Source organism: Scyliorhinus canicula, chromosome 2 (genome assembly GCF_902713615.1).
Source record: "Scyliorhinus canicula chromosome 2, sScyCan1.1, whole genome shotgun sequence".
Lineage (NCBI taxonomy): Eukaryota > Metazoa > Chordata > Chondrichthyes > Carcharhiniformes > Scyliorhinidae > Scyliorhinus > Scyliorhinus canicula.
In genome coordinates, this window is record NC_052147.1 from 143,762,512 (window position 1) to 143,785,141 (window position 22,630).

Consider the following 22,630-nt stretch of genomic DNA (forward strand, 5'->3'; position numbering starts at 1 on the left):
AGCTGGTATACACATATATCAGGACTTTACGGTGGAGCTGGCGAGGAGGCGGGCTGCCTTCAGCTGGGTGAAAAAGATGCTGTACATCAGTAAGGTGCAGTGCGGCATAGTATACCCAGCTAAGTTGAGGGTGACCTACAAATCCAAGGACTTTTATTTTGGGACGGCGGAAGCAGCAGAGGAGTTTGCGAAGGCAGAAGGACTGTGGCTGAATTGAGAAGTGGTCATGTACTGATGTAGCCTCATGTAACTATTTTTTCACTGCGGTGGGTGTATGTGCTAAATGAGCTAACGTTGTGTATACTTGGACAAGGGAAGAGAGGGGACTTTCATTTGCAATGAGGGTTCTTTGGAACTTGAGTGTTTATGTGCTGAAGGGGATTTCTTGGTTTTCCTGGGACTGGGCAAGGGGGAAAGAGACCTGGGAGGGGGCCTCCATGCTGGCCGGTTTAAGCCGGCCAGTGAACGGGAGTGAAGTAGGGAGAGGGGCTGCGGCCATCGGAGCCTGGCAGAATAGGGCCCGATGAGTCTAGCTGGGGTGGAAAGATGGGAGGAAGGAACGGAAGTATGGGGGAGGATTTTTGTAAGAGGAAGTGGAGGGGAGGAGCCGGGGGGAGGGCTGCTTGCAATGCATGGGTGTCATCTACGGTACTCTTTCAGGGATTGGATGGCATTGAATGTTAGGGTGAGGGGGGTGGGAGGGACTCTATAGGTTAATGGTGACCATAGGCGATTCCTAATTCCTATTTCTTTTATTTCTCCTTTGTTTGTCCAACCGTGGGATGGTTTGTTCTAGTTGATGTTTATATTGTCAGGTGGGTCGTTGTTTGGGGTGGTGGGAGGATGGGATCGTTGTTGTTGATAAGGAAATTGACTTTGTATTTGTTACCATTTACTGCTTGTTGGTGGGGTGTAAATTCTGGAGAAAATGTGAAAATGGAGAATAAAAATATTTTACAAAAAAGAAAAAATCCCTCTCTCCAGTCGCTCCATCTGGACCTGTAAAGACTTGGGGCGCGATTCTCCGCTCCCCATGCTGGGTGGAAGAATCGCGGGAGGGCCAGGCGAATCACGAGACACCGCCCTGGCACCCCCCGCGATTCTCCCACCCCCCCCCCCCCCCCCCCCCCCCCAAAATGGCGTGTCGCAGAATGGGATGGGCCGAGCGGCCTGACGTTCCCGACCTGTTCACACGGGCGGCAACCACACCTGGTTGCTGCCGGCGTGAACATAGCGCGAAAGGTAAGTTTGGGGCCTGTGGGGGGCGGAGAGGGGATCGAGCACCACGGCCGTGCTCGGTAGGGGACTGGCCCGCGATCCGTGCCCACCGATCGTCGGGCCGGCGTCTCCAAGAGACACACTCTTTCCCCTCCGCCGCCCCGCAAGATCAGGCCGCCACATCTTGCGGGGCAGCAGAGGGGAAGACGGCAACTGCGCATGCGTGGGTTGGAGCCGGCCAACCTGCGCATGCGCGGCTGATGTCACTTAGGCGCCATCATCGCGTCATTCTCAGCGTGCCGCTTTGACGCAAGCGTCAAGGCCCGGCGGCCGAGTATCTCAAAACACCGCATCTCGCCCCCCCCCCGGGGGGGGGGGGCGATAGGGGGAGAGGAGTGGCCTCCGACTCCGTCGTGAAACTCGGCCGAGTTCGCGACGGCTTTCCCGATGCCGCGCGGTATTGGAGAATCGCGTCCTTGCTTGCCTGCAAATACTCGCATTCAAAGTATCGCCATGCATCATTGACTTTGTCTATATATGTGGTTGTGGAACCCACCTCTTCACTCACCTGAGGAAGGAGCTGCACTCTGAAAGCTAATGATTCAATACAAACCTGTTGGAGTTTAACCTGGTGTTGTAAGACTTCTTACTATGCCCACCCAGTCCAACGCTGGCACCTCCACATCCTGATTAGTTGGTAAGTGGACTCTGATCAGTCCAGGTGTTGCCATGGAGAATCTAGCAGGGACCACTTGCCAACCAATCAGCACTCTCCTCTCCTGCAGTATAAATTGTTGTTCCCATTCCCTGCGATCGGTCCTGATGAGTGCAAGATGAAAAGCTTCGCGAGCATACCTTTTTTTTCAACAATACTCAATTATTTTACTTGGTAAGTTGGAATGATCTGAAATGCACAATCTGAAAGGGTGGCAGAAGCAGATTCCGTAACAACTTTCAAATGGGAATTGGACATAAACTTGAAAAGGAAACAATTACAGAGCTGTGGGGAAAGAGCAAGAGAAAATGGAACTAGTTAGATTGCTCCTTCAAAGTGTCGTCATAGACTCGATGGCCTGAATGGCCTGAAAGATTCTATTCTGTCAGAATCCAAATATATTTGGATTTATTTTGTAAAGCTATGCATTGATTTTTATATGTTGAGGAGTAAAGACTGTTTGACTCCTGCTGAGTCCATCAGTTTGAGGTTTGAGTGTTGAGGCATGTGATGGAGATACTTGCTTTCGTATTTTTATTTTAAAACCCGTCACCACTAGGTGGTAATATTGCTTCCCTGCAGTATATTAAAGCTAAAATTACATATATGGCATTTTGTCGGCGGCGGCAGTAGTTTAAAAGTTGGGTGTTGGGCTCCGCTCCAAGCTGGTTGAGGAAAATAAAGGAAGCGAAGCAAATTTACAAAAAAAAATACCCCAAGCGTTTAAAATAACAAGAAATCAGGGCAGCATGGTAGCATAGTGATTAGCCCAATTGCTTCACAGTGCCAGGGTCCCAGGTTGGATTCCCAGCTTGGGTCACTGTCTGTGCGTGTCTGCACCTTCTCCCCGTGTGTGCGTGGGTTCTCTCCGGGTGCTCCGGTTTCCTCCCACAGTCCAAAGATGTGCAGGTTGGATGGATTGGCCATGCTAAATTGCCCTTAGTGTCCAAAATTGCCCTTCGTGTTGGGTGGGGTTGTTGGGTTGCAAGGATAGGGTAGAGGTGTGGGTTTGGATGGGGTGCTCTTTCCAAGAGCCGGTGCAGACTCGATGGGCCGAATGGCCTCCTGCACTGTAAATTCTATGAAATATAAAAATGACCAATGGCGACCGACAAGCTTATAAGTTTTGGTAAGGACTTCCTGGCTGGCGGCGTGGCTGCTGCAATTTCCAAGACGACGGTGGCTCCCATCCAGAGAGTGACGCTCCTGCTGTAGGTGCAACATGCAAACAAACAGATCACAGTAGAGATGCAATATAAAGGGATCATTGACTGTGTTGTACGCATCTCAAAAGAGCAAGGTTTCATGTCCTTCTGGCGTGGTAATTTGGCCAATGTGCTCAGTTACTTCCCCACCCAGGCTCTCAACTTTGCTTTCAAAGATGTGTACAAACAGTTTTCCCTCAGTGGTGTTGACAAGAGACAATTCTGGTGTTACTTTGCTGGTAACTTGGCTTCTGGTAGTGCTGCTGGTGCTACATCACTCTGCTTTGTCTATCCTCTTGACTTTGCCCGAATGTGTCTGGCTGCTGATGTTGGGAAGTTGGGAAGTCTTCAGCAGAGAGAGAGTTCACAAGTTTGGTTAACTGTCTTACCAAGATCTTCAAGTCGGATGGCCTCAGGGGGCTGTACCAGGGCTTCAATGTATCTGTACAAGGCATCATCATTTACAGAGCTGCGCATTTGCATTTATGACACTGCAAAAGGAATGCTCCCAGATCCCAAGAACACCCACATTGTGGTCAGTTGGATGATAGCTCAGACTGTAACAGCTGTTGCTGGTGCGACTTCCTATCCATTTGACACCGTTCGCCGTTGTATGATGATGCAGTCTGGTCGGAGAGGAGCTGATATCATGTACAAAGGAACACTTGACTGCTGGAAGAAGATCCTTCGAGATGAGGGGGGCTGATCTTTTTTCAAGGGTGCCTGGTCCAATGTGCTCAGAGGCATGGATGGTGCTTTTGTGCTAGTCTTGTATGAGGAGTTCAAGAAGTATGTCTAAATGGTCACAGGTGTCAATGTTGCGAGAACCAGTGTTGTACTTGTAACATATCTTGTACATTCATGGGCTGTTAAGTTACACCTATTTATGGGGGACCAATCTGGTATCTATCTGCTAGTTTGGGTTGTGAAGCGACCATTGTAAGTGACCACAATCATTCTCTAAACTTAGTGTCATTCCATGCTGATGGGACAAAATCACTTTATCCAACTGATCTTTTTAAATTACTGTAACTAAAGAAAATAAAGGACAGTGTAAATGAAAAAAAAATTACAGATATGTCTGCCAACCTGCACCCGTGAATCTGTACCATTTATTGTAATTGGTTTTGTTTTTGTTTAATTTACGTTGGATTTGCAGCAGTCAAACAGACCATTTGGCTCAACCCATCTAATCTAGTTCCATCCTACTGGCCCTGTCAGGATATCTTTCTATTTCTCTCTCCTTCTTGTACTTACCTAGCTTCCTTTTAAATTGGTCTTTACTATTTACCATAACTACTCCCATGTGGTAGCACGTTCCACAACCTAACTACACAGTGTAAAGAAATGTTTTCTTAATTCGGTAGCACAGTGGTTAGCACTGGTGCTTCACAGCGCCAGGGACCCAGGTTCGATTCCCAGCTTGGGTACTGTCTGTGCGGAGGATGCCTGTTCTCCCCGTGTCTGCGTTGGTTTGCTCTGGAAGCTCCGGTTTCCTCCGACAAGTCAAGAAAGACGTGCTTGTTAGGTGAATTGGACATTCTGAATTCTCCCTCTGTGTACCCGAACAGGCGCCGGAATGTGGAAACTGGGGAATTTTCACAGTAACTTCATTGCAGTGTTAATGTAAGCCTACTTGTGACACTGATAAAGATTATTGTATTATTAGACTTCTTTACAAGCAAATTTGATCACCTTCTGTCTAACAGATAATTTGCAGATCATTTTCATATGCAGCACTTTAAACCGCTGCCTATGTGGCAGCCCACCTCTTTAATTTCCCTTTCTGTTCAATAACAGTTTGCGTCCCCCACACAGCAGTTTCTCCTTGCTCCGTCTCCATCCTACTGTCTAGGTGTTAGCGGTCGCACATGGCAGCTCTCATCTCTCAGCAAGAAGGCAGTGTGGGCCCAAGCCAGAGTCCTGAGCGCACGTTCCAATGCAAAACTGAGGGAGCGCAGCATTGCCAGAGGTGACTGTCCCAGACAAGGCCCCAAACAAAGGTCCTGTCTACCCTCCCAGGCAGTCGCAAAAGATCCCATTCGCACCAGTCAGAGAAGAGCAGTGAGCACCCACCCCTCAGTGTTCGGTCAGTGTCCATCGCACAACAAACCTTTGATCTTTCATTGAAGGTGGAAAGAATGAGAGACCATTCAAGATGAATGAACAGAGAGACCTGGGGGTGCTCATGCACAAATCTTTTAAGGGTAACACGGTAGCACAGTGGTTAACACTATGGCTTCACAGCGCCAGGGTCCCAGGTTCGATTCCCGGCTTGGGTCACTGTCTGTGCAGAGTCTGCATGTTCTCCCCGTGTCTGCGTGGGTTTCCTCCGGGTTCCTCGATAGGCCGAATGGCCTTCTGCACTGTAAATTCTATGATTCTATGACAGCCAACAAAGCAGTTAAGTAAAGGTTATGTGAAGTAGAATGGAACTAGTATGGACCACTGGAGCCAAATGACCTGTTTGTCTGCTGTAAATCCAGTGTAAATTAAACTAAATGGTCCAGACTCTCAGTGCAAGTTGGCAGACATGTATGTAATATTAGCTCAAATATAATGCACTGCAGGAAAGCAATATTACCACCTAGTGGTGAAGTTTTCCTTTTTTCTTAAATAGAATAGCTAGAGCTAACAAACCTCCAACAATGAATAGACTCTGCATGAGGCGGCCACTCTTATATACTTGAAATGATAACAAAATCAATGCATCTGAGTTTTCTAATTCGGCGCAGGAGTAGACCACTTGGCCCTTTGAACCTGCTCCGCCATTCAATAAGATCATGGCCTTCATGATCATGTATAAGATACAAACCTAGCCTGTCCAACCCTTCCTCAAAAGGCATCCCGCCCATTTGACGTATTAATCTAGAAACCCTTCTGTGAAGTGCTAATTAATGCATTTACATATTTTCTTAAATAAGGAGACCAGTTGTTGCTCGTTGTGTTCTCTCTTTAATTGGCTCTGTTTATGACGGTTAATATGGTCGCCGTCCTTAATTCTAATTACGTTTGCTCAAGAGTCGCCAGGTATCTTTCGATACCGCCACAAGGTTCAAAACCGAATACTGATCAAAGACTCGATACACCAGTTAGTAAGTTCGAAATCAATGCTTATTTATTTACACACAGTCAATTATACTCATGCACAAAACTCTACCAACTAAACTATCACTACTACTAAAACTTATACTTAGCTTCGGGTGCCCACTCAGTCAGAGGAACAATGGCCGTTGTCCGGTTCTGAGGCTGCTGGGTTGAGCTGGTACGGAATAGTAGCTAGGAGCGTCTGTCTCGTAGCATGCGTTGACTTTGGACTTGCTTGTTCTGGTGCAGCTGCTAGGCAGGTCTCTCCTCGCTGAGAGCCAAGGCCAAGAGAGCGAGTCTCTTGGGGGATCCTTCTTATACCCAAAAGGGGCTTTGTGCGCTTTTGGGCGGGCCTTGAACTTGGTTCCAATTAATTGGACCGCATCTTGATCATTCCTATCGATTTCTTCCAATAAAGGGGTGGGTGCCCTGATTGCTGGGCGAGCACTAGGTGGCCGTTGGCCTGCTTTGTTCTAGTCTCCTCTGCCGCCGGGGTGTCTGCCTTTGTATCGTTTACCTAAATGTTACTCTTTTGTCCCCGGAGATGGCTCATTAGTATGGTAAGTATCGGTCTTGTCTGGGAGCTACAGCTCCAATCAACAGACAAACCTTGCACCTGCTTGCTTTCTCAGTGTTGTCCATTTTCCCTGCATTCTTTGCAAAGTGTCCATTTTGTAATCGGTACGTGGCCATCCCAGGTGGCTACACAGTACTGTACACAATAATCCAGATATGCTCTCATCAATGCTCTGTATGACTGAAACATAGCCTCCCTACTCTTGTATTCAATTCTCCTTGCAAAAAATTATAACATTCTATTAGCTTTGCTAATTTCTTGCTGCGTCTGTATTCTAATCATTTGCAATTCATGCACTAGGACACAGATCCCTCTGCATCTCAGTACAAAAGCCTGCTAAACCTACACAAATCCATCTGATGTGTCTAATTCTGAGTGCCACAATTGTCAGTATACCGGGCCAGGGCCAGCTTTTGTTAGGATATCAGACGAGAATCCCAAACAATTTGCAAAATTGTGAGGAAAGGATACTTCACCCTCGGAGTGATGACACTGGCCAATAGATCTATTATGTTAAAACAAACTTTAATTTAAACACAGAGTTAACTGCATCAAAATCAAAGAAATAGCTTTGCAATTAACAGTTAACCAGAGAATCACCAGTGCAGAAAGAGGCCATTCAGCCCATCAAGTCAGTCTACATCGACTCTGAAAGAGCACTCCACATAGGCCCTATTCCTGTAAACCAACCTAACCTGCACATCCCTTGACACTTGAGGGGCAATTTTATCATGGCCAATCCACCTAACCTGCTCATCTTGGCCTGTGGGAGGAAACTGGAACACCCAGAGGAAACACGTGCAGACAGGGGAGAAAGTGCAAACTGCACACAGTCACCCAAGGCCGCAATTCAATCAGGGTCCCTGGAACTGTGAGGAAGCAGTGCTAACCACTGTGCCATCCTTAAACAATTCTTAAATTAAAAAAACAACTTTAACTCACTATACGTATATTCCAACTAAGCAACCCAATACAGTTGAAAATTCACTCATAAATAAAGAAAGTTATTAGGGTTACTTGCTGTTCTCTATCCAGACCTTTGGAAAGAGACTCTTTCAGGAACAACCTGAAAATTGTTCCGTCTTCCATAGAATCCCAACAGTGCAGAGGAGGCCATTCAACCCATCGAGTCTGCACTGAATCTCTGAAAAAGCACCCTATCTCAGCCCTGTCCCCTGTCCTTTCCAGGGCGAGTGGTGTGGTTTACGAATATGGGGGAAGGCGAGCAGGATGTTGGCGCATCAATTGAGGAAACGGGTGGCAGCGAGGGAGATCAGGAAAGTGAAGGGTGGGGGGAGGACACATGGTCTTGGACCTGGCGGGGTGAACGGAGTTATTATATTACCATTCGTAGTAATATGTTGTGTTCTTTGTCTTTTATTCCGGAATGATCCGATAAGTTGTTGACAAAAAATCCACCAATCAAAAGATTGAAACAAAACTAATTTATTATAATACTATTAATTAAATGAAGTTCACACACTCTACTGAGCTACAGATAATTAAGTAATATTGATTCTGTCTAGCAGTATTCAATAATCTAAATAGTCACTAACTACGCTATGATCTAACCTTGTGTTAACTCTGTCCAATCTAATCATCTTCTCCTGCAGTCTCCATGCTTTCTCCTTATGCTACACCCAGAATTTGGGTTTGGATTTAGATTTGTTTATTGTCACGTGTACCGAGGTACAGTGAAAAGTATTTTTCTACGAGCAGCTCAACAGATCATTAAGTACCTGGGAAGAAAAGAGAATAAAAGAAAATACATAATAGGGCAACACAGATATACAATGTAATTACATAAGCACTGGTATTGGATGAAGCATACAGGGTGTAGTGTTAATGAGGTCAGTCCATAAGAGGGTCATTTAGGAATCTGTTGACAGTGGGGAAGAAGCTGTTTTTGAGTCTGTTCGTGCGTGTTCTCAGACTTCTGTATCTCCTGCCCGATGGAAGAAGTTGAAAGAGTGAGTAATCCGGGTGGGAGGGATCTTTGATTATGCTGCCCGCTTTCCCCAGGCAGCGGGAGGTATAGATGGAGTCAGTGGATGGGAGGCAGGTTCGTGTGATGGACTGGGCGGTGTTCACGACTCTCTGAAGTTTCTTGCGGTCCTGGGCCGAGCAGTTGCCATACCAGGCTGTGATGCAGCCCGATAGGATGTTTTCTATGGTGCATCTGTAAAAGTTTGTACGGGTTAATGTGGACATGCCGAATTTCCTTAGTTTCCTGAGGAAGTATTGGCGCTGTTGTGCTTTCTTGATGGTAGCGTCGACGTGGGTGGACCAGGAGAGATTTTTGGAGATGTGCACCCCTAGGAATTTGAAACTGCTAACCATCTCCACCTCGCCCCCGTTGATGCTGACAGGGGTGTGTACAGTACTTTGCTTCCTGAAGTCAATGACCAGCTCTTTAGTTTTGCTGGCATTGAGGGAGAGATTGTTGTCGCTGCACCACACCCACTAGGTTCTCCATCTCCCTCCTGTATTCTGACTCGTCGTTATTTGAGATCCGGCCCACTATGGTTGTGTCGTCAGCAAACTTGTAGATGGAGTTGGAACCAAATTCTGCCGTGCAGTCGTGTGTGTACAGGGAGTAGAGTAGGGGATTCAGTACGCAACCTTGCGGGGCCCCGGTATTGAGGACTATTGTGGAGGAGGTGTTGTTGTTCATTCTTACTGATTTTGGACTGTTGGTCAGAAAATCAAGGATCCAGTTGCAGATTGGGGAGCCAAGTCCTAGGTTTTGAAGCTTTGATACGAGCTTGGCTGGGATTATGGTGTTGAAGGCGGAGCTGTAGTCAATAAATAGGAGTCTGATGTAGGAGTCCTTGTTTTCGAGATGCTCTAGGGATGAGTGTAGGGCCAGGGAAATGGCATCTGATGTAGACCGGTTGCAACGGTATGCGAATTGCAGTGGATCAAGGTGTGGGACTATGGAGGTGATGCGCTTCATGATCAACCTCTCTAAGCACTTCATTACGACTGAAGTCAGGGCCACCGGACGGTAGTCATTGAGGCACTTTGCCTGGTTCTTCTGATTCTTTGATGGTGGTCTTCTTGAAGCAGGTGGGGACCTCGGAGTGGAGTAGGGACAGGTTAAAGATGTCCGCGAACACCTCTGCCAGCTGGTCCGCGCAGGCTCTGAGTGCACAACCAGTGATCTCGTCCGGGCCCGTCACCTTCCGAGGGTTCACTTTCAGGAAGGCCGATCTGACTTCGGTAACTGTGATGGTGGGTATGGGTGAATTATGGGCTGCTGGGGCACTCAACAGCGGTTTGTTGGTTACCTGCTTGAACTGAGCATAGAATGCATCGAGTTCATCGGAGAGGGGTGCGCTGCTGCCAGAGATACTGCTTGGCTTTGCTTTGTAGCCCGTTATGTTGTTCAGTCCTTGCCACAACCACCGAGAGTCTGTCTGTGACTGTAGCTTGGTTTGATATTCTCTCTTGGCATCTCGGATGGCTTTGCGGGGGTCGTACCTGGATTTCTTGTATAGGTCAGAGTCGTCTGCCTTGAGCGCCTCAAATCTGTCCTTCAGTAGGGAGTCAATCTTGCGATTGAGCCATGGTTTCCGGTTGGGGAACATACGTACTGCTTACTTTGGCACGCAGCTGATGAAGTCTGTGGTGGTGGTGGCATACTTATTTAAGTTGGTCGCTGAGTTCTTAAATATGGACCAGTCTACTGTCTCTAAGCAGTCACGTAAGAGCTCTTCTGTCTCCTCAGACCAGCACTGCACAACCTTCTTGGCTGGATTTTCCTGCTTGAGTTTCTGCTTGTAAGCCGGGAGAAGGAGCACAGTCCAATGGAATTTCCAAATGTTCACCATTAAACAGCTAACACCTGATACATGTGCAGCCTCTATCACATTGGGTCGGAGAATCGCCGGGGGGAGGCGTGAATCCCGCACCTGCTGGCTGCCGAATTCTCCGGCGCCGGAGATTTGGCAGGGGCGGGAATAGCACTGCACTGGTCAGCGGCCGCTTGCGGCGGCACCCCCGGTGATTCTCCGACCCGCGATGGGCCGAAGTCCCGCTCGCTCTATGCAGGTCCCGCCGGCGTAAATTGGGCATAGGTTCCTTACCAACGGGGCCTGGCACCGCGGACGGCCTCCGGGATCCTCGGGGGGGGGGGGGCGGGGGCGCGCGGTGGAGTGCGGTCGGGGATGGAACGGTAGGCGCCCTTGATTTTTGAGTAGCAGTGGTCAAGAGTGTTGTCTCCCCTGGTGGGGCAGGAGATGTGCTGGTTGAATTATGGCAGTACACTCTTGAGATTGGCCTTGTTGAAGTCTCTGGCCACGATGAACAAAGCCTCCGGGTGTTCTGTTTCGTAGTTGTTTATAACTGTGTACAGCGCCTTCCTCACTTGTGCCTGGGGTGGGATATAGACCGCTGTGATAATGACTGTAGTGAACTCACGTGGAAGATAGTATGGACGGCACTTCACGTTCAGGTATTCCAAGTCCAGGGAGCAGTAGGTCGCCAGGGTCGCCACGTCCAAGCACCAGGAGGAGTTGATGAGGAGGCACACCCCTCCACCCTTCGCGTTGCCTGATGACGCCGTGCAGTCCGTCCGGTGAATTGAAAAGCCTTCAGGTTGTATGGCACAGTCCAGTGAGGCGGGGGTGAGCCATGTCTCTGTGAAACAGAGCACACAGGAGTCTCTTACTTCCCTCTGAGAGGTAAATCTGGCGTTAATTCCCTTTGGGTCTGACTTAAATATAGAGAAGTGATAACGCCCTCTAGTGTATACAGAGATGTAATAATTAACCCTTCACTAACCTGACTATATACATATCATTACAGGGGTGTTTAGGGCTGGGTAATGGGAGAATGCCCTGAGGAGAGTTAATGCATCCTTGTCGTGACCAGGCTTAGCCATGTATAATTTTAAGGTGGTCCACATGGCACATACAACTGTGGCCAGGATGAGCAGGTTTTTTGAAGGGGTGGGGCATAGGTGTGGGCGGTGCGCAGGTGGGCCCGCGAACTATGTCCACGTTTTGGGCCTGGCCGAAGCTTGAGGGATTCTGGCAGGGGTTTGCCAACGTTATGTCAGAGGTTCTGAAGTTAAGGGTGGTCCCGAGTCCAGAGGTGGTGATTTTTGGTGTGTCAGAAGACCCGGGAGTCCAGGGGGCGAGAGAGGCCGATGTCTTGGCCTTTGCCTCCCTGATAGCCCAGAGACAGATCTTGCTAGCATGGGAGGACTCTGAGCCCCCAAAGTCGGGGGTGTGGGTGAGTGACATAGCCGGGTTTCTCATGCTTGAGAAAATTAAGTTTGCCCTGAGGGGCTCGATGGTAGGGTTTGCCTGGAGGTGGCAGCTGTTTATCGACTTCTTTGGAAAGAACTAAGCTGTCAGTAGGGGTGGGATAAAAAGAGGAGGCAAGTGGGGGCAGGTTGGTGGGGAATTTATGTTGGGGTGGTGTTTATGTCAGCCATGTTGGCTGGTTTGGGGTTGTCTATTGTGTTAAAATGTATGATATAAATGCCTCAATAAAATATTTTTCATAAACAAAATGTCATTGCGATAGTATTCCAGAGGATTAGGTTAATGCTCCGGAAACATAGGCTCAAATCCCACTATTGGAGTTAGTGGAATTTAAATTCAATTAATAAAGTTGGGAATTGAAAGCTTGCCTCAGTAATGTTGACTATGAAACTATTGTCAATTGTTTTCGTAAAAACCTATCTGGTTCACTCATGTCCTTGAAGGAAAGAAACTCAATCCAAGGGCAATTAAGGATGGGCAACAAACACTGGCCTTGCCAACGACACCCACATCCCATGAAAAAAATTAATAAAAACCACAGCAAGTAAGTAGAAAGGCAAATGGTATGTTGACCTTTCTTACAAGGAGGAATGGAATACAGAAATAAAGAAGTCTTGCCACAAATGTGCAGGTCTTTGGTGAGATCACACCTAGAGTACAGTGTGCCATTTTGGTGCCCAAATTTAAGGAGAGATAGGACTTGGGAACAGGAGTAGACCATTCAGTCCTTCGAGGATAAATTTGCATTAGATACAATAAAGCAAAGGTTCACTAGATTGGTCCCTAGAATGGAACGGTTGTCTTAGAATCATAGAAATCTAAGGCAGCATGGTGGTGCAGTGGTTATCACTGGTGCCCCACGGGTTCGATCCTAGCCCCGGGTCACTGTCCATGTGGAGTTTGCACATTCTCCCTGTGTCTGCGTGGGCCTCACCCCCATAACCTAAAGATGTGCAGATTAGGTGGATTGGGTATTCTAAATTTTATATTTAAAAAAAGAATAATAGAAATCTTGCAGTGCAGAAGGAGGTCATTCTGCCCATCAAGTCTGCTCCGAACCTTCAAAAGACCACCCTACCCAGGCCCAATCCCTGGCCCTATTCCTCCAACCCCACCCTAAGGGGCAATTTAACATGGCCGATCCATCTAACCTGCATATTTTTGGACTGTGGGAGGAAACCGGAGCACCCAGAGGAAACCCACACAGACATGGGGAAAATGTACAAAGTCCACACAGTCATCCAAGATTGGAATCAAACCCGGGTCCCTGGTGCTGTGAGGCAGAAGTGCTAACCACTGCCACCGTTCCGCTGCCGCTTTATGATCAGGACGGAGTAAATTGGGCCTACATTTCTGGAGTACGAAACATACCAGATTCTGAAGGGGTTTGACCACCCATGATCATATTGAGTGGGCCATATGGTCCACTCCAGTCTCTTGTATTGAGTACAGGCCCTTGGACGTAAACACATAGTAATTTCTGGAATCCTTCCTGAGCACATGGTGGGAAAGAGAAACAATGACCCATCTCTGAAATGTGCTTTGAAAATATTACCATAATTAGAATTCTCCACAATATTCCAAAATATGGTTAATAATGTTAGCAGAAAGGGCAGCACGGTGGTGCAATGGTTAGCACTGCTGCCTCACGGCGCCAAGGACCTGGGTTCGAACCCGGCCCTGGGTCACTGGCCATGTGGAGTTTGCACATTCTCCCCGTGTCTGCGTGGTCCTCGCCCCCACAACCCAAAAAGATGTGCAAGGTAAGTGAATTGGCCACACTAAATTGCCCCTTAATTGGAGAAAAAAAAGAATTGGGCATTTAAAAAAAAAATTTTTTTTAAAGAATGTTGGCAGAGGAACTGATTCATTAACTTAGTAGTAGAATTCACTTGGTGACTGGTAACCTGATCTTCAGCATTGCTGTTTGGAGCCTTTACACTTCTACTTGAAGAAAGGTCATGCAGTCAAGATAGAATAAAGTTACTGGTCCACACCGAGCTTTGTCCCAAGAGGAAATTTATCACTTTCAGAGAAGAAAGGGAACAAGGTACAGGAAAGGGAGTGGGTGACGTGAAAAAGGTGTGAAGGTACAATCTAACATATTGAAGTCACTGTCGCCTACTACTTGTGGTGCACTATCTGAAGCTGAGAAATGGGGCATTGATTTATATTCAGGTCTCTGACATTCCAACAATGCAATCAGCAGCTGAGCAGAGCACATTGGCTTGGGGTGACTGACTCCTTTTTTATTTTAATGTATTTATATTTCTCGTTTATATTTTATTGTCTTGGGCCAGGAAGCCTGGTCAACACTCTGGCCAGCCTTTTTGTACCCCATCGCTTGAAGCTGTTGTAAGCATTTAAATTTCTCCTCTTTCTCCCTGCCTTCCCTGTATTTGATCTTCTCTTTGCTACCTATGAATGGCGCAACTAAAGGAAGTTGGTTTGTTGTGAATGCAGCCTCAAATTTGCATCATTCAATGGTACAATGTGTCGGAGTTCCACAATGATGTAGCATTTTATTTTCATACTTTTTTTTTTCTTTAACCGTTTTAGGTCACCATGCACCACTACACAACCAAGCATGCATACCACTCCTTGGCTACAGCAGTCCTCGTGTACTAAGGGCTCTGCCAAGAAACTTGCAAGAGCAGATCAGTTTGTCTTGGACGCTGTTCTTGCACCACACCTTGAAAGGGGAGAATCTAGAATTGTGCACACCATCTATGATTTCAGGTGTGGTGCAGTAGTGCACTTGAGTGCCACATCTATATATGAGGATAACCTAGATGACCCTTGCTGCAAGGAAATGCTTGGGGCTTCCACTCTGTGTAGGAATTTAGCTATCCCTGTCCACTTTGTCTGCTGCACTACTACTTAACTGTTACCCTTTTGGCAACTTTGGCAGTCCCCCACCCATCCTCTGACCACACCCTCCTCGACCACCCTATGAATGAGGTAACTGGGTATTATTTAAGGCATTTGTTATGTGTGATAAGTTTTTGCTGTCAATCTTGTTTGCATGTAACATAGTAACTGGATTGAATACCACTTATTGCAGGTTTACCTAGAAAGGTTGCTGACATACGCTGAGATCGATATCTGTCCTAGTAACTGGAAACGGATTGTGCTGGGTGCCATCCTCCTTGCTTCCAAGGTCTGGGATGATCAGGCTGTCTGGAATGTGGACTATTGCCAGATCCTGAAAGACATGACAGTTGAGGATATGTAAGTATTTGTGTTGGCCTTTACTAAACCTGTCAGAAGCTCACTTTACAGCGCTCTCCTAAACTTTTATCTTTTGCTCTCATTTTCAACTGAAAGTAGCAAACAGCTTGGTGCTGTGCTAAAGGGATTCGTGCAGAAGCATGTTAAAACTTGTGTTGCAGTTTAAGGCATAGGTAGAATCATCGAGCAGAGGAGATCAGTCTGCCCATCATGCCTTTGCTAGCTCTCTGCAAGAGCTACCACTCCCTGTTCTTTGTCCATTGCCCTGCTGACTTTTCCTTTTCAAGTATATATCCTTTCTGAGTTACTATTGAATCTGCTTCTGCCCTTTAAGGCAGTGCATTCCAGATCAGAGCAGCCCGCTACATTAAAAAAATTGTTTTTAAATTTATCCCCTTTTGCTTACCCTACTTTTTCTTTTCTTTAAATTAAGCCCTAGAATTCACTATATGGCACATTTTAGGTGTAATCTGTGAGAAGGTGATATAATACCAGGTGCTAGACAATGTTTACTAAGACCAGCAGTCCATTCAGAGGTACGAAGTGATTTCTCAATGTTTGGGAATTAAACTGGACGAATGATCCTTGCTTATTCTCAGGAACATTCGGGAGTCACACTCTAGCATCACTGAGGAAAACTTGCCGCAAATCTTAGTGAGATGCTGCAGCTTTATTTACTTGCTACGATTTTTAGAAGCTGCCTCTTGAGGTCTTTTTTGTGATTATTGGAGTGAATGACAAGTGAATTAAAAGGAACGTTGAGTCTGTCTTTCACATTAGTGCCTTTGTTCAGTCTCGCTCAAAATGGAACCTTGTAAAAGATGAGAGTAAGTGGACGTTGAGGTTCATTTTAAGATAATTATTAAATAAAGCTCATTGAAAATTGTACAGCTTCCATGGCCGCAGAATGTCAAGAGCAGCAAAGTGCAGCACTCTTAGTATATGCTACCTATGTATTAGGTTGTTGCATAACGAAGAGCAGTTTCCTGTTAAAAGCCTTTCAATAATGCGCCTCTGCAGGTTCAAGGGCCCTCATCCTCTGACATGATAACAGCAAGGTATTCTGAGAGTCCATTTGTTGCCATGGCAACTGGCCGAGGCCTTTGTATGTGTGTTTTTCCCTCCCTAGTAAATCTCTCTCTGTTATCATCCTGGTGAAAGTGGCTCTGAGTCATTTGCTGATAATGCACAACATATGAATCCTTTTCATCTGTTGTGCGGATGCAAGAGTTCAGAAAGGAGGAGGATTGCATTCTCTCTCCCTCACTTCAATAGCCCTTTGTGCCCCCCCTGCCCCCCACCCACTCTGATCTCACTCCTCCGTCTCTCTCTTTCCATCATTGCCCTCTCACTCACATGCTCCCCCCTCAGTCCCCCACATCTCCTCCATCCACTCTCTCCCAGCCACCCTCCCCAGAACCACCGCCGACCTCCCCGCCATCCTCCCAATCTCCGACCGAGCCCCCCTCTCCCCGACCGAGCCCCCCTCTCCCCGACCGAGCCCCCTCTCCCCGGCCCAAACCCCCTCTCCCCGACCCGGCCCACATCTCCCCGACTCGGCCCACATCTCCCCGACCCGGCCCCCCTCTCCCCGACCACGCCCCCCCTCTCCCCTACCGCTCTCCCCGACCGCGACCCCCTCTCCCCGGCCCAAACCCCCTCTCCCCGACCGCGCCCCCCTCTCCCCGACCGAGCCCCCCTCTCCCCGACTGAGCCCCCCTCTCCGCGGCCCGAGACCCCTCTCCCTGACCGAGCCCCCCTCTCCCCGACCCAACCCCCCCCCCCCTCCCCAACCCAACCCCCCCCCCCTCCCCAACCCAACCCCCTCTCCCTGCCCCAAAATCCTCTACCCTGGACCCTCCACCAAACCCCCTCTTCAGCCGATTACCCCTCCCTCCTCCCCATCCACCCTTACACCAATCTCCCCACGACCACTCCTCTCCCATTGACCTCTCCCCATGACTTCCCCCTCTCCGCCATTCCCTCCCCCCCACTCCTTTCCCCCCCTCCTCCCCCGTCTCTCTCTCGCGCACCCCTCTGTCTTGCCCTCCCCCCTGCCTTGCTCTCCCCCCCTGCCTTGCTCTCCCCCCCTGCCTTGCCCTCCCCCCCCCCTGCCTTGCCCTCCCCCCCCCCCCTGCCTTGCCCTCCCCCCCCCCCCCCCCCGCCTTGCCCTCCCCCCCTCCCGCCTTGGCCTCCCCCCCCGCCTTGCCCTCCCCCCCACTGTCTTGCCCTCCCCCCACTGTCTTGCCCTCCCCCACTGTCTTGCCCTCCCCCCACTGTCTTGCCCTCCCCCCACTGTCTTGCCCTCCCCCCACTGTCTTGCCCTCCCCCCACTGTCTTGCCCTCCCCCACTGTCTTGCCCTCCCCCCACTGTCTTGCCCTCCCCCCACTGTCTTGCCCTCCCCCCACTGTCTTGCCCTCCCCCCACTGTCTTGCCCTCCCCCCACTGTCTTGCCCTCCCCCCCAATGTCTTGCCCTCCCCCCCAATGTCTTGCCCTCCCCCCCAATGTCTTGCCCTCCCCCCCACTGTCTTGCCCTCCCCCCCACTGTCTTGCCCTCCCCCCCACTGTCTTGCCCTCCCCCCACTGTCTTGCCCTCCCCCCCACTGTCTTGCCCTCCCCCCCACTGTCTTGCCCTCCCCCCCACTGTCTTGCCCTCCCCCCCACTGTCTTGCCCTCCCCCCCACTGTCTTGCCCTCCCCCCACTGTCTTGCCCTCCCCCCCACTGTCTTGCCCTCCCCCCCACTGTCTTGCCCTCCCCCCCACTGTCTTGCCCTCCCCCCCACTGTCTTGCCCTCCCCCCCACTGTCTTGCCCTCCCCCCCCACTGTCTTGCCCTCCCCCCCCCACTGTCTTGCCGTCCCCCCCACTGTCTTGCCCTCCCCCCCCCCCGTCTGGCCCTCCCCCCGTCTGGCCCTCCCCCCGTCTGGCCCTCCCCCCGTCTGCCTTGCCCTCCCCCCGTCTGCCTTGCCCTCCCCCCCCCAGCATTGCCCTCCTCCCTCTGTCTTACCCTCCTCCTCTCTCTGTCTTGCCCCCTCATCTCGCCCCCCGTCTCGCTCTCGCCCCCGTCTCGCCCTCCCCCCCCGTCTCATCCCACCCCCCCGTCTCGCCCTCCCCCCCCGTCTCATCCCACCCCCCCCCCCCCCCCCCCCCGTCTCATCCCCCCCCCCCGTCTCATCCCCCCGTCTCGCCCTCCCCCCCCCCCCCCAACCCCCCGGTCTCGCCCTCTCTCCCCCCCCCCCCCCCCCGTCTCGCCCTCCCCCCCCCCCCCCCCCGTCTCACCCTCCCCCCCCCCCCCCCGTCTCGCCCTCCCCACCCCCCCCCCCCCCCCCCCCCCCCGTCTCGCCCTCCCCCCCCCCCCACCCCCCGTCTCGCCCTCTCTTCTCCTCCCCCCCCCCCCCCCGTCTCGCCCTCCCCCCCCCCCCCCCCCCCGTCTCGCCCTCCCCCCCCCCCCGTCTCGCCCTCCCCACCCCCCCCCGTCTCGCCCTCCCCACCCCCCCCGTCTCGCCCCCCCCCGTCTCGCCCTCCCCCCCTCTGTCTCGCCCTCCCCCTCTCTGTCTCACCCTCCCCCCCCCCTCTGTCTGCCCTCCCCCCCTCTGTCTCGCCCTCCCCCCCCCTCTGTCTCGCCCTCCCCCCCTCTGTCTCGCCCTCCCCCCCTCTGTCGCCCTCCCCCCTCTGTCTCGCCCTCCCCCCTCTGTCTCGCCCTCACCCCCCCCCCGTCTCGCTCTCGCCCCCCCGTCTCGCCCTCCCCACCCCCCCATCTCGCCCTCCCCTCCCCCCCCATCTCGCCCTCCCCACCCCCCCCGTCTCGCCCCTCCCCCCCCCCCCGTCTCGCCCTCCCCACCCCCCCGTCTCGCCCTCCCCACCCCCCCGTCTCGCCCTCCCCACCCCCCCCGTCTCGCCCTCCCCACCCCCCCCGTCTCGCCCTCCCCCCACCCCCCGTCTCGCCCTCCCCCCCTCTGTCTCGCCCTCCCCCCCTCTGTCTCGCCCCTCCCTCTGTCTCGCCCCCCCCCTGTCTCGCCCTCCCCCCCTCTGTCTCGCCCTCCCCCCCGTCTGTCTGCCCTCCCCCCGTCTGTCTGCCCTCCCCCCGTCTGTCTGCCCTCCCCCCTCTGTCTCGCCCTCCCCCCTCTGTCTCGCCCTCCCCCCCACTGTCTCGCCCCCCCCTCTGTCTCGCCCCCCCCTCTGTCTCGCCCTCCCCCCTCTGTCTCTGTCTCGCCCTCCCCCCCCCGCCCTCTGCTCCCCATCTCGCCCCCCCCCCACCCCCGTCTCGCCCGCCCCACTCTGTCTCGCCCGCCCCACTCTGCCTCGCCCGCCCCCCTCTGCCTCGCCCGCCCCCCTCTGCCTCGCCCACCCTCCTCTGCCTTGCCTACCCCCCGTCACGCCCATCTCGCCCTCCCCTCCCCTTCCCTCCCTCCCTCCCTCCCTCCCTACCCCTTCCCTCCCTCCCTACCCCTTCCCTCCCTCCCCTTTCCCTCTCACTCTGCCTCGCCCTCCCCCCCCCACTGTCACACCCTCACCCCCCACTCACGCCCTCACCCCCCACTCACGCCCTCACCCCCCCACTCACGCCCTCACCCCCCACTCACGCCCTCACCCCCCCACTCACGCCCTCACCCCCCACTCACGCCCTCACCCCCCACTCACGCCCTCACCCCCCCACTCACGGCCCTCACCCCCCCCACTCACGCCCTCACCCCCCACTCCACGCCCTCACCCCCCACTCACGGCCCTCACCCCCCCCCACTCACACTCCCTCAACCCCCCACTCACGCCCTCACCCCCCACTCACGCCCTCACCCCCCACTCACGCCCTCACCCCCCACTCACGCCCTCACCCCCCACTCACGCCCTCACCCCCCACTCACGCCCTCCCCCCCACTCACGCCCTCACCCCCCACTCACGCCCTCACCCACTCACGCCCTCACCCCCCACTCACGCCCTCACCCACTCACGCCCTCACCCCCCACTCACGCCCTCACCCCCCACTCACGCCCTCACCCCCCACTCACGCCCTCACCCCCCACTCACGCCCTCACCCCCCACTCACGCCCTCACCCCCCACTCAAGGCCCTCACCCCCCACCCACGCCCTCACCCCCCCCTCACGCCCTCACCCCCCACTCAAGGCCCTCACCCCCCACTCAAGGCCCTCACCCCCCACTCAAGGCCCTCACCCCCCACTCAAGGCCCTCACCCCCCACTCAAGGCCCTCACCCCCCACTCACGCCCTCACCCCCCACTCACGCCCTCACCCCCCACTCACGCCCTCACCCTCCCACTCACGCCCTCACCCCCCCACTCACGCCCTCACCCCCCACTCACGCCCTCACCCCCCACTCACGCCTTCACCCCCCACTCACGCCTTCACCCCCCACTCACGCCCTCACCCCCCACTCACGCCCTCACCCCCCACTCACGCCCTCACCCCCCACTCACGCCCTCACCCCCCACTCACGCCCTCACCCCCCACTCACGCCCTCCCCCCTCTGTCTCGCCCTCCCCCCTCTGTCTCGCCCTCCCCCCTCTGTCTCGCCCTCCCCCCTCTGTCTCGCCCTCCCCCCTCTGTCTCGCCCTCCCCCCTCTGTCTCGCCCTCCCCCCTCTGTCTCGCCCTCCCCCCTCTGTCTCGCCCTCCCCCCTCTGTCTCGCCCTCCCCCCTCTCTCGCCCTCCCCCCTCTCTCGCCCTTCCCCCTCTGTCTCGCCCTCCCCCCTCTGTCTCGCCCTCCCCCCTCTGTCTCGCCCTCCCCCCTCTGTCTCGCCCTCCCCCCCCTCCCGTCTCCCCCTTCCCCCCCCCTCCCGTCTCGCCCTTCCCCCCCCTCCCGTCTCGCCCTTCCCCCCCCGTCTCGCCCCCCCCCCCCTGTCTCTCCCCCCCCTGTCTCTCCCCCCCCCCCCCCCCGTGTCGCACTGCCCAACCCTTCTGTAGCGCCCTCCCCCGCCCGTCACCCTCTCACTCTCTGCTCTCGCTCTCGCTCCCGCCCCCGGCCCCCCTCGCTCACGGCCGCTCCACCCCCACCCCCTGCCTCACCCCCGCCCCCCTTGCTCCCGCCCGCCCCCTTGCTCCCGCCCCCTTGCTCCCGCCCCCTTGCTCCCAGCCCCTCCCTCGCTCCCAGCCCCCCCCTCGCTCCCAGCCCCCCTCGCTCCCAGCCCCCCTCGCTCCCAGCCCCCCCTCGCTCCCAGCCCCCCCTCGCTCCCGCCCCCCCTCGCTCCCGCCTCCCCACGCTCCCGCCTCCCCAATCGCCGCCGCCTCCCCTCGCTCCCAGACCCCCTCTCTCTTCCCTTCTCTGTCTCTCACTTACTTCACCTCTCCTTTCTCTCTCACACTCCCTCTCTCATACTTCCCCTCTCTCTCTCTTCCCGTCTCTCTTTCCCCCCTCTTTCTCTTCGCCCCCTCTCCCCCGCCCTCTTTCTCTCTCTTTCTCTCTTTCCCCCCTCACTCTCTCTCATCACTCTTTCTTGCCACCGCCACCCCAGTTTCTTTTTGTTACTTCATTTGAAGGGACAAAAGTTTTGCATGACAATCCTATGTAGAGGATGCCCATTTATTGTCATCTCACTTTGCACATTGATAATACTCTATAATGATAATGGCAAACCCATTCCTCTCTGAGCTTTGTAATGCAAAGTGCCCTTACGTTTTAACTTCTGAGGTGTATTTACATGTGTGCTTCGTTCTGTTTCAATAAATGCCCTCTTGCATGGGCATTGCACAAGAAACAATACATGGTCTTTATATATCCACTGATCACTACTTTATAATTCTGAAGTCTGGAGTGCAAACACAGCGGCTAACTCTGCAGATTTACACGTTGAATACCGAGCCTAAAGTCAAAGCCACATTTGTTGGTGTTTGTATTTTTGTGTTGGATTTATTTGGTTGTCTTGAGATAGGAACTGAAAACACAGGATCAATACCATGAGCCTCATATTACAGTGTAAAAATGTCTACAGTTTAAAAATTGGATCTGACAGCTAGTAATTAAGTTAGAAATATGGGAGCAGGAGTTGAACATGCAGTTCTTCAAGCCTGTAGTCAGATCATTGCTGATCTGTATCTTAACTCTGTCTTGATTTCATATCCCTTAACACACTTACCTGACAAAAAATCTACCAACATCAGTTTTGACATTTTCAGTTGACCCCTCCTTGAGCATCAATAGAGTTGATGGGCAATGTTTGAAATTTCCACTACCTGTTAGGTAACTTTCTGACATCATTTCTGAAGAGCCTAGCTCTAACTTTAAACTTATTGTCCCTTGTTAAATAATGGGCGTTCTAATAACATGTTGATGACTGATAACAGGATCTGCAGTTGTGGGAAACAATCACTA

The 22,630-nt window shown here is 52.7% G+C and overlaps 1 protein-coding gene and 1 pseudogene across 5 annotated transcripts in view; both read left to right on the top strand.

The window, feature by feature from the left end:
* The window catches only part of ccnyl1 (cyclin Y-like 1), a 125,535-nt gene that overhangs the window by 88,849 nt on the left and 14,056 nt on the right, over positions 1–22,630 (top strand). For all 5 annotated transcript variants that reach the window (XR_005459075.1, XM_038787313.1, XM_038787320.1 and 2 more), the window contains one exon: positions 15,140–15,306. Coding sequence is in view for 4 of the 5 variants with exons in the window: in XM_038787313.1 (XP_038643241.1) it covers positions 15,140–15,306 (167 nt within the window). In the remaining variant the exon portion in view is untranslated. The remainder of the gene's footprint in view (positions 1–15,139; positions 15,307–22,630) is intronic.
* Positions 3,035–4,207, top strand: LOC119958842 (annotated as a pseudogene).